This window comes from Nelumbo lutea, chromosome 2 (assembly GCF_056320005.1).
Source record: "Nelumbo lutea isolate HS-2025 chromosome 2, American lotus-T2T, whole genome shotgun sequence".
Taxonomy (NCBI): Eukaryota; Viridiplantae; Streptophyta; class Magnoliopsida; order Proteales; family Nelumbonaceae; genus Nelumbo; species Nelumbo lutea.
In genome coordinates, this window is record NC_142685.1 from 31665617 (window position 1) to 31681496 (window position 15880).

At 38.5% G+C, this 15880-nt stretch overlaps 1 protein-coding gene across 6 annotated transcripts in view; it reads left to right on the forward strand.

Annotated features, from left to right (window-relative positions):
- The first annotated feature begins 213 nt into the window (after positions 1-213).
- LOC148869651 (factor of DNA methylation 1-like) overlaps positions 214-15880 on the forward strand; it is a 62919-nt gene continuing 47252 nt past the window's right edge. For 2 of the 6 annotated variants that reach the window (XM_088973516.1, XM_088973519.1), the window contains exons 1-3: positions 266-455; positions 1549-1697; positions 2234-3261. In XM_088973516.1, coding sequence (XP_088829642.1) covers positions 2361-3261 — 901 coding nt within the window. In that variant the 5' untranslated portion in view covers positions 266-455; positions 1549-1697; positions 2234-2360. Of the gene's footprint in view, positions 456-1542; positions 1698-2233; positions 3262-15880 lie in introns of all 6 variants that reach the window. The other 4 variants (XM_088973517.1, XM_088973520.1, XM_088973515.1 and 1 more) reach the window with 3 other exon arrangements.

The following is a 15880-nucleotide window of genomic DNA, read 5'->3' on the forward strand; positions in this document are numbered from 1 at the left end:
AATAAATATAAGAATGGGAGATGTGCGGTCAGGACATATCGTGAGATCGGTGTGAGGTTTGATCAGTAAGAAAAGGATCCGGACTCCTCATCTAAAGGTCCGAATTCGAGCCTCAAGCCCAAGCCCAAGTCGTGGGCCTGGATTGACCTTCAACCCGGTCCAGCCTACAAAGATCCGTCCCCTAAAATCTATGATGCAGTCCAATGAGAGGATGAGGCGTGAAATTGGTCAGATAATACTCCGACAGTCCAACATTAGTGTGACCGGACCCACATGGCACTTGGTTTGATTTTCTCTTGAACTCTGCTGGTTCTTGGGAAGCTTTACTCTGCTCCTCTTTCTCAGACACCGTCGTCCCGTTGGAAGTAGTCGGAGCAGACGCGGCAGCGGCACTCTAGCTCTTCAGCATCCTCTCTCACAAGCTTCTTGGGTTTTCTTTTCTACATTTCTTTACTGTATTCTCTCGCTTCCTTCCTTTTAGCGTTTCAAGCTCTTCTTTTGCAATGCATGGTGATTTTACTATTCAGTATTCACTGTGTTTTCTCTGAATCTAATAGTCCATAAAGTCCTCACGTTTCTTTCGCTTTCTTTAAGAAATGTTCTCTTCGGTTAGAAAAAGATGCGAGATAGATCATCTGTTTGAGGTCTTCTTTTTGTATACATTTTTTTGTCAATAAGCTTGGAAACCCTTTTAGTTGATTGATAAGCTTAGAAACCCTTTTAGTTGTTGTAACTTCACAATCTACTTGCATGCCCAGGTGTTGGTTGGGTAAAAATAATTTATTAATTACTTCGGGAGAAGCCTTTCAGCCATGTTTGCGTTGTCTTTTGTTTTTTTTTTCTTAAGGCTCAGTTTGGAAAGAATACAAATACAAATACAAATATGTACGATACAAATACATACAAAATAATAGAAAATACATGGTTTTGCACTCTACATATTTGTATTTGTGCTCCTTCCAAATTGAGCCTAATGCTGGCAAACTTTTTGATAAAATATATGAGACAAGTATGATTTAGTCGGTGTAAATTTATGCAGTGAAAGCTTCTTGACGGTATCCTCTAGTGCACTCATTTTTGCTAGCTATGCCTATTCATACCTTCTTTTAATTAGTTTCTACGGGATTTGACCTTCTCTTCTCAAATTTTGGTTAGATTATCATATTTGATCTATACGTTGTTATCATCTTCTAGTCTGACATTTTCACATACATCTTCGCTACCGTAATTTACATCCTTTATATTTTAGAACATTCAACTGTTAACAAACTACAAATCACCATTTCTGTCATTGAAACATTTCTATATCCAAATTATTTTTTAAGACCTTTGCCTGTTTGGAAAATTTCGACCTGTGAGATGGGGGAAAACTTGCCTTATCTGATACTGGAGCTTTGGTTTTACATGTTTAAATCGTCTTGATCATCTTCTTTTCTTCTTTAGGGGATATCTTTCAACTTTACTTGAATGTTCTATTTTAGTGTTGTTTTACTTTTTATATTTGTATTCCTTTCTAAGGCTAATACCCATTGTTGGTCCTAGCTATAGGGGTATACTGGATACAGTCCTATCCCTTGGCATTTTTTTTTTGGGCACCAAGTGGACGCTCTTGGACTCAGACCCACATTCTTACACTTGCAAGTCCCGAGATTTTACCACTACACCAAGCAGTGGCCCCTTTCAACATCCTTATCCTGGTATGCTTATTCTGTTACATGTTTAAACATTGCAATTCTTGATATTTCAACATTCTAGTTATGTAAAACGTAGCTCGTCTTACAAAATTCTCCTTTTTATATGCATTCATCCATCACTATTTCACATGGCATGTGGAGGCACATGTCTACCTTTAATGCTTTGTATCATTGTATGATTGGTTTCAACTCTTGTCTCAAGCCTTTCTCAAAGGTTGAGATCAAACCCTGAAAGCTTATATTTCAGACTAGAAATTCTTTATTCTCTCCAAAACCATCTGACTTCCAAGAATTATCTGATCTATCAAAAGAAAAAAAACCCAAGAATTTGTACCTTCAAGTTAAAACTATTCTAAAAACCATTTTATCCCAGTAACATGGTTAATGCATTCATGATTCATGTCAGTGAGATTGAAATGCTTCTTCAACTTGTTCAATTGATGCTTCTTATTGTGATGCTTAATGTGTTATCCTTCAACTCGTTACTTACCTTTTTCTAATTCTGATAGTCACTTTGTTTTTCCCTTATTAATGCTCAGGTTGTCATCTAAAATAACTTGTAGTTGGAAGCTACTCCTTTTAACGAATCTTGGTTTTCTCTGAGTTGTCATTCTTCTTACAAGTTGGATTTTCCAAATTGTTGTTGCAACACGTTTATCTTATCTGATGGAATATAATTCTGAAGAAGACTCTGATATAAGTGAATCCGAGATCAATGACTACAAAGACAAGCCTTATGAACAACTGAAGGCTGGAATGCACAAAGTGAAGTATTCAGATGTTGCCTTTAGATGTCCCTTCTGTAAGGGGAGGAAGAAACAAGATTATCGTTACAAAGATCTCCTTCAACATGCTTCTGGAGTTGGTAAAGGTTCATCTAATAGAAGTGCAAAACAAAAGGCAAACCACCTTGCATTGGCAAAATACTTGGAAATAGACCTAGCTGATGCACCGGGCCCATCACAGCCTGTCACTGAACTGAAACCATCCGAGCATCCTGAACATGGTGATTTGTACATTTGGCCTTGGACTGGAATTGTGGTTAACATTTTGGCCAAGCAGAATGAAGAAGGCAGAGCGAGTGGAAGTGCAAATTGGCTTGCAAAAGAACTTTCTAAATATAGACCTTTATCGGTTCAGACTTCATGGAGCCAACAAGACCATACTATGTTTGCCATAGTAGATTTTGGTAAAGAATGGACAGGATTCAGGGATGCGATGGAATTTGAGAAAGATTTTGAAACTGATCATCATGGTAAAAAGGAGTGGAGTGAGCAGAGGATGCATCATGGATCAAACATTTATGGATGGTTTGCACGGGTAGATGATTATAATTCAGAAGGGCCAATTGGGGATTATCTCCGCAACCAGGGAGAGTTGAAAACCATTTCTAGCATTGTCCAAGAAAAAACACAGCAAGAGAATAGTATGGTAGCAAGCTTAACCAATGTACTTGATGTTACAAATGAAAATATAGATGAATTGCAATCCAAGTGCAATGAGAAGAGTATGTCCCTGAGTAGGTTGGTTGAAGAGAAGGAAAGGTTACACCAAGAATACAATGAAGGTTTGTTTCCCCATCCTCTTTTGCCCTGCAAAAATACATACATGCATGCATGCAATGCACATGGCCAAAAGAAACTCCCCATTGTTCATAGTACCCATATTTAATCGTGGTATACAAATTCTGTTTCTGAAACTTACCTTGTGTTCTAAACATAACCCTCTTTTCTTGCTTCTAAATTAAAGAAAAAGAAAGTTTGACTCCTATTGTTACTCAAAGAATGCTCATTACAAAGTGATTGGCCAAAGGATTCCTCCATGTGACAGAAGTAGGTGCTTTCCTACTAGAACTGTATATTAAGGTCTTAAGATAATTGTGGTTGGATTTCATAATTTTGCAATTTCTCTTTCTTCACCCTCTGTTTGAGTCTCTATCTTCCTGCCATCTGAACTGCTAATTGTCATATTCAATATCATTCACTACTACAACTTTTTGCCTGCACAAGTACTAGCCACCAGTGCCCTAGTCTTTTTTTTTTGTGTGTGTAATTGGATCAGCCTCTCTGTCTTTTATTATATATATATATATATATATATATATATATTAAATTGGAAATATTGCAATGTTAGTGAAATTCCAAAGTATTTCTAAGGTATGAACAGATGCCTTGGTATCCAGATTTAAAAGCCAGGTAGCTTCAATATTTTGAAACAATAATTATATTTTGGGTCTTTGGCTACATGAAGGGAAAGTTTCAAAATTTCTTTAGGTTTAACCTGAATATGTAAGGTGCAAATTATTTGTTATTTTAAGACTATTTGTCAATAATTATATTTCTACTCTTTTTACTCATAAAAAAATTATATTTCTACTCTCTCCATTAGAATTCATCAATTGGGTTGTCCCAGCTCACTAAACTCCTCAACCTAGTCCCAGCTCCCACCCTAAAACTCATTAAACTCCTGAACTCCTGGTTGAATTTCATGATGCTTTTCCATACACACAATGGAACCTACTCTATAGGGGTTAGTACCAGGTTTTTGAAACTATAAGCTACGAGAGAGGAGGGAGGAGAGATACATCAAATAAAACAAAATATTTACCAAAAAGTGTCGGTGGTGGCACCCTCACTGACTTTTTTTTATGAGTAATAGTAAAATTTTATTAATTCATAACCTGATTTAGAAGTGTAATTTCGTACAACCCCCCCTGGAGACGTGCAGGCTGCAGCCCCTCCTAGAAGCTTATAAGTACACTAAAATAAATTACAGAAGTCACTGTTGAGCCCAAAACATTTCTTCCCTATTTACCCCTTGCTTGGCTAACGCATCAGCCATAGCATTTGCTGATCTCCCCACCCATTCTATAGAAACCAACATATTCCTTGTCAGCCACATGAGCCAATTCTGATCATTATCTTGTTAAGATGGAAGTTGGACTTGTAGACGAAGATGAACCCCCCTCAACAGTGAAATGGAGGAGAGAAACGAATGTCGAAGCTAAGAAATTCTGTTTTGAAGTAGAAAGAATCAATGGAAGGTGGATTTTAAAAATCAGTGAGGAAAAGTGAGCTACCATCTTAGTGTCAGAGGAGGCGATTGGATGGCTGAAGGGTTTCATGGATGGAACAGTGTTTTCTCCATAAAAACAAGGTTGGAGAAGCTCAATGAGAGTAGCTGATAATAAATTTGAAGCAGAAATAAAGAAGAATTTGAAGGGATGGTTTGTAACGATTGTGGAGACGTTCGGTGGTAACAGAAAACAGTTGTGTACCGGAAGGAAAAAAGGGAACAGGGTGGTGCCTATTTGCAGATTTATTTTTTATTACAGGAGTTCCTGTTCATTCTGGAAGAAAGACAAAATTCAAATTACTGCTGTGCTCCAGTGGCCTCTGACGAGCAAAGCTTCAGGAAACAGTGAAAGGAGGCAAAATTAAAAAAAAAAAAAAGAAATCCCAAAAGCTATCATCTGTTATACTTCCAGAATCAGAGGATGTATCTGGAATTGGAGAAAGGAGCCTGGGAGAAAAATGTGATCTTATCATTAGACAAAAGAGTTACTGACTGGGGAAGGATCTTGGAGGTGATTGTGGAGAGATTTAGTTTAAGGGTCATGTGAGTATCAAGCCTTTCAATGATTCAAAGGTGGTGTTATCTGGTTTTGACGAAGCTGTTGAAATATTTATGTCTGAAACGGTGGACACCCAGATGGCTTGGTAAAGGCGGAGGTCTGGCATGTATCTTGTATTCGGGTACCCATCTCAGTTGTTAACCTTGAGATTAAGGACTCCCCTTTAACCTGTGGAATAAGGAAACCATGGAAAGATTGTTGCAGATGCTGGGCGGAGCACTGATTGCTTATAATTTTCAAGATTTGCACACCGCGAGACTCTAATTTGCAGGTGTGAAGCATGAAGATGTTCCTAGATGCATCAGTTTACTCGCAGATGGTCTCTGGTTGAAGGTCTGGGTGTTGTTGGAAGCTGAAACCTCTCTATGGGTGAAATGTTCAAAGTTGAAGACGATGACCTTCTAGAGGAATGGGTTATACATGGAGGTGATAGGACAGATAACGTTTCAAAGGTTACTGACCAAATTTCTAGAGAAGCTGTAGCGGTGGCACGTGGGCCTAACGGAAAGGAAGTGCACAATAAAGTTGGCAACTCAAATTTAATTGAGTTAGGTGCAAAGTCTTTCGCTGAGGTTATTTTGGGAGGTGCCAAGCCACCAAAAGTCTTGGAGTCACATAGCTGTAAGTACTCAGGAAGGTGCCAAGCCACCAAAAGTCTTGGAGTCACATAGCTGTAAGTACTCAGGAAGGTGGCCATAACCAGTTTGAGGTAAAAAATTGGAACCGGATGAAGGGCCCGGTCGGCTCAGAAACAGGGGATTATGTGACTTCTTGAGAAATCACGTGTCTCATAGGGAAAGACATGTGTGCGACTCGGTAGGAGACAAGTTGCCTCATCTATCATCGTCTTCCTCCATCCAGGGGAGTAGTCTGAACACTGCGTCTCAACTTAATTCAGGTACTGACGGAGATGAGGCTCATAGTGGTGAATCAGCTAAGGGAAGTAAGAAAATTCAGAGGAGGAATATCAGAGATTACAAGAGAAAGGCCTTAATTATTAACAGCCAAAGTTCAAGAGAAGAGGGTTGGTGTTGAGAAGTGCTTCAAACGAGAGCAGAAAAAGCAAGGGAGAAATGTGGATATGGGTGACTGTCAAGTATGACAAAAGCGGCAAAGAAGAGTTTTGTTGGAGAAATAAGCATAGGTCATGCAAGCAGCCCTAGGATTTTAGAGGATAAAGAGCCTGATAGCTGTGCCATGGGTGACAGAGGTGCCATTGCTCTTTGCGATTTTGTTGCGACTGAAGTTTCAGATGGGTGCATACTGGACTTTGGAAAGTGTGGTGACTTTGGGTGAGATTCTTCCCCGGGTTTACAGAGGATGGAGGGGGGGGGGGAGAGAAGGAGATTGGAGAAGGGTTTGTCTCTATAGGTGATGAACAAATGAGAAATAATGAGAATAAGGACAAAGGGGAAACCGGTGGTGGAGAAGGTGTGGGGAACCTGGATGGGAGTTACAAAGAGGATGGCTTTAAATCTGAAGAGGTGACGACAGGAAGATTGGGGGTTGATCTGGGCCGTAGGAGGAAGATTGATGAAAAGGAAAAGAACCAGATGAGCGAGGCGATCAATAAGAAATCTCGTACTCTTAATGCAGTGCATGTGACAAAGGTATTCTCCAGGCTAATACTTGGCTTGGCAGGGACAGGCCCCATGGAAAATTACAAATGGGTTTATAAAAGGAAAAAATTAAGAGGCAGCAGGTCATCTGGCATTGAAAATAGGGGAACAATGGTGTGAAGCCGGCCTGTGTCTTCCCATTCAGGAGAGGAGCAACAGAAGGAACAATCTGAATGTTGACAACTCTGCTTATGGTAAGAGCAAGACAATACAAAATGACAGGGGCATTGATAATAGGACAGGGAGTGGGACCCTTCAGAATTTGGTGGGTAGAGAGGTCACGATTGGAAAGAGCTTGGGTTTGTCTTTTTGGGGTGGTGAGGAGTTTGCTAGAAGGGCTTTTAAGGAGTTTGAAAGAAGGAAAAAGGGAAGATAAAATGAATAAAGAAACCCATTGATAAGGTGACAAGTGGTGGGATGAAGATATTTCAAGTCGGGAGGATGAGTTCGTAGTGGAAGATTGAGGTCTTGGTCGTGGAGAAAGGAGGGTTTAAGTTTCTGGTTAGGTGTGGGTTTGGTTGCTTTTGCTCGCATGGGGTTTCGGGCTTTTTTTTTTTTTTTGTATTGTGCTTGAGATTGGTTTGAGAAAAGCTTCAAGTGTTGTCAGCTGTGGTTTTATGGGTTTTAGTTTGGGACTCTTGAGATCTTTGTTGGTTATTTGGGTTTGTTTCCTCTTCGGGTGATGTCTTATCACCTTCCTGTTGTATTCCTTTTTCTTTGTTTAATGAATTTTATTTTACTCTTCAAAAAAAATTACAAGAGTACCCATGATTACAACTTAATAGAAAAAAGACACTAATAACAGTCCTAACAACTCTCCCCCTCAAGTTGGCTTGTATATATCTATCATTCCCAACTTGGTACAAATGTCAACATGTCGAGTACCTGTAACAACTGTATCAAGCCAAGAAACAGTCACACCAAAAACCACCCAGTTACACCCACTAACAGTACCAAAAAGGAAGGAAAACCAGTACTGATTCTCTGTTAACAGCCTCAAGAAACCTTGCCACACCAATTACTCAGGGTACAATACACTTCTAACAACTGTATCACAAGAACTTTTTTCAAGAAGATAGGAACAGCAGTAAAGCACCAGTTTCAAACATCACCAGGCCCAAAAAAGGAAAGAAACAGCCCCAACAGTTGATCTCACAGACCATACACCTCTAAATGATCAATGTTCTGAATGAAGGACTTCTTGAACACCCAACACAACATATCACAGACCACTTAATCAGAAACTTTGTTAGAGATCCATAAAACTAGTCACAACCTAAGGCCAATTGGATCTCAGACTACACAATCAGTAATAACTGAGAGCTACCTCTCCACAAACTCAAAACCCCATCACAGGTTAAGTGGGAAACACCCAAATAATCACTCTTTTGGTCCTACGACCAAAAGAAAAAAAAAGAATAGTAAGGAAACTCCTTACCTGATCAGAACCTTTTCAGATTTGGCAAGTTTCAGTCCTTTCCACAGAGAACAGAGAAGAAGAAGAGGATTAAAGATCCACTTAAGCCTCAAACTTATGTCAAACCTGCTCTGATGCCATCTAGAATGGAAGAGAGAAACAGCAAAGAAAAGAAGAGAATGTTTGCCAAGAAGTGTTAGTGGTGGTGCCCTCACTGACTTATATAAGGGTGTTTAAAATAAAGAGGGGAAATTACAAGAGTACCCCTGATAAGACACTAATATCAGTCCTAACAACAACTATAAATATATATTATTGATTAGAAATCACAATCATAAAATGTTTACATTTGATTTTCAGTAATAACAATATATAGTTCAAAATTTATCATTATAATTAAATCTTGTAAATGTTACCTTTTACATTACATATTATACACATTGAAATGTTAAATTGAAGAACGTTATCAATTCAAGTAGCTGAATGGTCAAGTCATCAAGTGAGACCATGATCTTTGTAAACATGAGTTCTTAGGTTCAAATCTTCACATCCTCAAAGTATTTTGGGATTTATTTTAAGGCAAGTTCAGTTTAAGGCCAGTCCCACCAAGGTCAGCCAAGGCCAATCAAGGCCTGTTATTTGGGTTGATTTGGGTAGGGTAAGCCCCCAGTCCCTGGAATTGGCCTGGGTGGAGGTTAGTTCCAAGAATTTGGAACTGGATCCAACCCGGTAACAAATCGGGTAGGGTCGGTTTGAGGCTGGCTTGAGGTTGGTTCCATTCGGTTCTGGGTAGAACATACCCAATTACTCACCCATAATTATTTCTGATCAGTATACAGTGAATTGCTGATAGCTCTCTTTCTACTATTTTTGGAAAGGGAGAATTACCCTTAGGAAGGATCTCACCCTGAAGTTTGTGTTGCATGTTCCTAATTTTACCACAAATTTGTACTGTGACAATCAAGCTGCTTAGCTGCTATAAACATAGCAAACGATCATATTCAGCATGATAGGAGCAAATACATTGAGATTGGTAGACATTTTGTTTGGGAAAGGATCATCTTAGGAGATTTATGCATTCCCTACTTTCCCTTTGGAAAAAAAATTGGCCAAATGTTTTTACCAAAGGATTGCCAAAGAGAAGATTTCATGAATTATTGGGCAAGCTGAACATGATAGAGATCTGTGCTCAACTTGATGGTGAGTGTTGTAGGACGTAGGACTATCGGATTGGGCTTCTAATTGTATTATTTCTTTATGTTATTTATTGAGTTGAGTGGGCCTGGGATTCATTTGTTTTTGAATCTTTAAGCTTTGCCCACCTAATGAGGGACATTCCTGTACTTTAACAATGTTTTAAATCTAGATTTAAATATCAAATAAGGGCTGGACAGATATGAGCAGCCACCCCATTCTCTAATCTGTTTATCTTTTCTTCTCTTCCTCCTTCATTTCCTTGCTCAAAACCTTCAATATAAGATATGATGCCATCCCTGAACATGGGATAAGGTTTTGGGAGGATATTTGGTGGGGAAATTCTCTTTTCTGCCAAATCCTATCCCAGAATTTACTTTTTTGAAAGATAAAGAAAAAGATTTTATTAAAAGAAACCCTATCCTAAAATTTACTTTTGAAAGCTGTGATTTAAAAGGCACGCCTAGGCACACAGACCAGGCACATTTTAGGGTAGGCACCTCGCCTAGGTCCTAGGCGTAGCCCTTTCAAAAGGTGCATGCCTGGTACACCTAATGCGCCTTGCACCTCAGCCCAGGTATGCACCTTTTGAAAGTTTATTGCTTTTTTTGCTTTGTTTGAACCAAGCGGCTGGGCCGGGGGCAGAGCCCACGGACCCCCCATGCCACGCCCCTCAAAGCTTCAAGAACCCCCTATTTGGTAATGTTGTTCATTCATTCATCCTACTAAAATATCTTCTTAAAAAACAATTAAAATTATAAAATCATTATTTTTTTTGTGAGAACTAAGAAGTTAGGACCCTAACATGGACTTGTTTGGGTTTGCCTCGAGGGGCATGGCACAAAGATGGCTCATAGAATCAGGAATGTAATATGTTTTACATCACATTAGCTACTTTAAGTAATGCAATTGAGGAAAAAAAGATATTGTGGGTTTTACATGCTTAAAAATGTTTTATATATTTGATTTTATTTTTAAATTCACATTTGAATATGCTTTATATGTTATGATTATGTATTTGAATTTCAGATATTAGTTTTTTTTAAAACATTTATTTTAAAATTTAAAGTTTTTTATTAATATTATGTTTAATATTTTTTGGCATTTTTTGACTTTTCTATTTTTTTATTATTTTTTAGCATTTTTTTTTATTTTTGCGCCTTGCTTCAAAAAGGTGCTCACCTTGCCTTGGCCCCTGCACCTTGCGTTTTTAAAACACTGTTTGAAAGATAAAGAAAAAGATTTTATTAAAAGAAAAAAAAAAGAAAGTGCAAGGGGAAATGTGATCAGAAATCACCTGAGAGAAAACAGACACAAACCGAAGAACACCACTAAACCTACAAGACCAAACACTCCAAGACCACCAAAAGCTTAGAGCAACCACCCACAAGCAAACATTCATTACAAGACAAAACCAAAAAGCAAACCATAACAGAATTAAAATCATAGACCCCCAAAAGATAACCCTAATCCTCCTCTTCAAAGACTCCTTACTTTCCTGTGTCATCCTCATTCCAAATTTCTCCTCCTTGACCTACTATGACCTTCTTAGATCTCTCTTCCCTCCTTTTCTCAAACTACTGAAAAGATTTTCTAGCAAACTTCTCTCCTCCTAGAAGAACAGCCCAAGGCCCTTGCCCGCCTCCACACCTCTATTGACAATGTCTTTAATTTGCACTCTCCCTTGCCTCAACTTCTCATCCCCGGAGGATAACTTCTGAACTGTCATCTCAAGATTCAGATTCTCTCCCATTCTTTCCCTTTGAAACCTAGAGTCCCAAACTTGGGATTGTCTTCAATAGAAACATGAGCCTTCCCACAGATTGACTCAGACTTTAGCACCTTTGACTTTCTCCCTTTTCTCTTAAAGACTCTCTTGTATTTATTTGTAGGCCCTGCCCCCACTAAACCATCCTTCAGTTGTGAGAATACTTCAGTTACATGCACTACATGAGAAAATTTTGGGTCCTGGGACAACACTTTCAATGTCAGCAGACCTCTTCGCCTCTATCTCCCCCCTTTTTCGATCCAGGTCGACTCCTCTCCTACCAATCGTCACCTCCTCGATTTTAGAATGGGCAAAGTTAAGAGTCTTGAGCCTGAAGTTGGCGAACCTCTTCCAAACAAGTCTCATTAACCTTCTCTGTGACATCGATAGGCACTTCACTTGAAACTTCACCAGCATCCACTATCTCCCCTGAACTAACCACATTGTCATCCCTTCCAAAAGCCGCAACCCGAGTAGTCAAACCATCTCTCAAGTCCTAAGGCATGGCCAGGTCGGGACCACTTGCTTGGATCTCCCCATTGTGAGATGGCCAATGCTCAAAGCACAAAGATAAGTTGTGATCATTATGTTTCCGCAGCCCAAAACAAGGATCCTCAAAAACCTCGACACGATCACTCTTGTCCTTAACCTTAAAATCCACAGGTTTCGTAGTAGTCTTCTTACCTCATGAGCTCTCATACTTATTTATCACCCAAATCCACTCTTTTGCATTGTCGTTGCTCCCGTTTCCTTTGCCAAATCTAATCGATGTAACCGTCTCCTTGAGAGTTTTTTATCATTCAAAGCTACTCTTCTTCAAAACTCTTTAACTTGTCAAAATGAGAACTGGACCTGCCATTGATACCTTTTGATTTCAACAAGTGGACCCCACTTAAACCTCCCTCCCTCCCTCCTACGATCTCGACACTAGGGGTGTAAACGGAGCGAATTTGAATCAAATCAGGCTTGATTCAAATTTGATACTGATTAAATAAATAAATATTCGAATTAAATTCAATATCCGACAATTTTTGAAAACACTACACCAAATTCGAATTCATCTAAATAATCAAATATTCGATTTCGATTTGAATTCGAAAAAAAATTTAATGTCAATCTCTCCAACTTCACCAGACGAAGAAGAAAAAACCTGGTTGAAGTTTTTTCTTATTCTCTATTAATCCAACCTCCAAGAAACAAAAAGAAAATACAAATTAAAAAAAATGTTTTTGAACGATAGCCATCTATTTTGTATTGCTATGTTGGCGTGTTCTGCAACAAGCATAGAAAGATCACTATTGGTGTGATCTGCAATGAAGAGATTGTCGATCTTCATATTCAGTTTTGCAACATGCATAGACTTGAACCGGAGAAGAACAAAAAAGAAATGCACAGACTTGAACCAAAGAAGAAGAAAGTGAATAGTAAAGGTGAAATGATTCAAATGCAAAAAGTAAGATATAATAAATGAGACAAGCGCCTTTTGATAAAAAAATATTAAAACAATATTAACAAAGTTGGAGATAATTAACGAGGCATGCCTCTTATTCGAGAAATCATCATAGCCTCTACAATAGCTTGTCATCATTCAACTCTTTTATTATTAAAATAGTATTAAAAAGAAAGTTTTCAAAAGCTATCATTTGTTGTGCTTTAATAAAATAATTCAAGGTGCAAGGAAGGTTTGGTTTGTAAAGTGGACCTAGAGAAGGCTTATGATCATGTTAGTTTGGCCTATCTAGATTACATGTTGGACAGATTGCATTTTGGTCAGAAGTGGAAAAACTGGATGAAAGTTTGTGTCACCACCCCTTGTTTCTCAATCCTTGTCAATGGGGCAGCTAAAGGCAAGTTTAGAAGTTCGAGAGGGCTAAGACAAGGTGACCCTCTGTCACCTTTGTTGTTTTTATTAGTCATGGAAGGGCTAAGTAAGTTGACAGAGAGAGTTTCAGATTTAGGTCTGATTGGTGGTGTTGAGGTTTGTCCTGGTGGTTCAAGAATCTCTTTTTTGTAGATGATACTTTATTTTTTTGTGAGGCTTCTTCGAACCAGGTTCTTAATCTCCGCTTTCCACTGTGCTGGTTTGAAGTGGTTTCAGGTTTGAAAGTCAATTTCTCTTAGAGTGAGATGCTGCCAGTTGGCAACATTTCAAAGCTTCAAGAGTTGGATGATGTGTTAGGGTGCAAAACAAGCAGTTTCCTTCCTCGTATCGTGGCCTTCCCTTAGGGGCAAAGAGTAACTCAAGTAGTATTTGGAACCCTATTCTAGGAAAGAGTTGACAGGAAACTAGCTTCTTAGAGAGCTAGATATCTTTCCAAAGGGGGTAAGTTGGTATTAGTCAGCCCGCCGACCTACTTCATGTCTCTTTTCTTAATGCCTTCTGAGGTGGCTTTGAAAATTGAAAAAAAAAAAGATGAGGGATTTCCTGTGGTTAGGGTGGAAGGATTCCTTGAAGTACCGCTTGGTAAATTGGGACGAGATTTGCAAACCTTTTTCTCAAGGTGGGCTTGGAATTAGGAAGGTGAAACGCTTCAATTTAGCACTCTTGGTAAGGTGGTTCTGGAGATTCTCAAGTGAAACTCATGAATTATGAAGAGTGTTAATCGCTGAAAAATATGGTTTCAATGATAGTGGATGGGATGCAGGTGGGTCTCAGCAGTCCTATGGGTGTAGCATCTGGAAAGGCATTTACAAAGCTTACTCTCTTTTCATCAAAGGCATTTCTTACAAAGTTGGGAAAAGCAGCAGACTGAAATTCTGGCTGGACCCTTGTTGTGGTGACTTCTCTTTAAAAGAGGGGTTTCCTTTATTGTTTTCTGCAGCTGAAGGCATCCTGGTTTCAGTTGCAGGTTGCTTTGCTCAGAAGGGTGGTACTCTAGTCTGGGCTCCTGCTCTTAGAAGAAATTTTAATAATTGGGAGCTGGATCAGGTGGTAGAATTGTTTTCTGTGCTCCAAGCCCAACATCCAGACCTGCTTTCTGAGGATGCCAGATGCTGGTCGTGGTCAAAATCTGGGTGTTTTACTGTCAAGTCTTTCTATTTGGGGCTGTTGGGGAATAACAGACAGCCTTTCCCTTCCAAAGCCATTTGGAAAACTTCAGCTCCATTGGAAATTAAATTCTTCTTGTGGGTGGCTGCAAAAGAAAAATGCCTCACCAAGGAAATGCTGATAAGGAAGGGTTTCAGCCTGTCAGATGTGACTTGTCCTCTTTGCAATTTGTTACCAGACTTTTCACTAATTGTGGCTTCGCATCAGTGGTGTGGCAGAACTTTCTTAGAGCTGTAAATCTGAGTTGGTGCTGGCCAGAATCAATCTCCTCCGTATTACATGGGTGGCGAGTCCAAGGAATGTCCAAAGAAGGGAGGCAAGTGTGGTCTGTTATTCCAGCTGCAGTCTTGTGGGCAATCTGGTTAGAAAGGAACATCAGGATTTTTGAGCAGAAAGCCAAGACTGAGACTGGGGTGATTAACTTTGTAGCAGAAGAGCTGAGGAGTTGGTTGTCTATTTCTGATATTTTTAAAGATGTGTTTTGTTCCGGTTCTTTTTTGAGGGTGAATTTTTTTTGGGGAGGGTCTTTAATGCAGAATTTGTACAGCCTCTTGTACAGAACTTTATACTATTTGATAATCAATACACTACTTTATGTTACCTTTTCAAAAAAAAAAATAATAATATACTAATGTATTTAATACGAATATAATTACAATCATCATTTATTGTAAGTACAACTTATATGGTTACAATGGCTATAATTGAATTGAATATTTATCGAATCAAATTGAGTGCTATTCGAATTCGATTCAATAAATTAATCGGTAAAAATGTGTTATTTGAATTTGACTGGTAATAGTATTTGAATAATCCGAATTTGATTCGATTATGTCAAATCTCAAATTTGAACTCGCATTTTTGAATACCATTTAAACCCCTACTTGACACAACTCTTCATCTTCTTTAATTGAACTAAGCTCAACTCCTTTTTCATTTTCCAATAACCTCTCCTCTTGGTGAGCCACATGGCCTCTACTTAAATGCTCTGAATTACTCTCCTCTTCACGCCAAGAATTTACAAGCTATTCAATTTCAAAAATAGACCAATTGTTGAAATGGTGATGTAGGATGGGAATGGATTTGTCTAGGATTTGGAATTGACAAATTCAGGGTGTCAAGTGTCAACCTGTCTCCTTTGGGTAATGATTAGAGGATGTGGAATTCTATTTGTTAAGGGCAATTTTACTTGATGAGTGGTTCTACCTAGAGGCAACAGATTCTATGGCAATGTGTATGGGGTGCAGTTTTATGTAAGGCTGTCAATGGTATTCAAAAATATGATTTCGAAGATTCGACATAATAGAATCAAATTTGAATATGACCGGATTCAATTTGATAAATATCTGAATTTGACCGATTATTTAATTCTTATATATAATATATAAAATATTTAAATATTTTATATAATTTATATATGATAATTAAATTATACAAACATTTTATTTATTTATATATAAATAAAATATTTATTTTATATATTTATTAATATAGTTTTCAAGGTG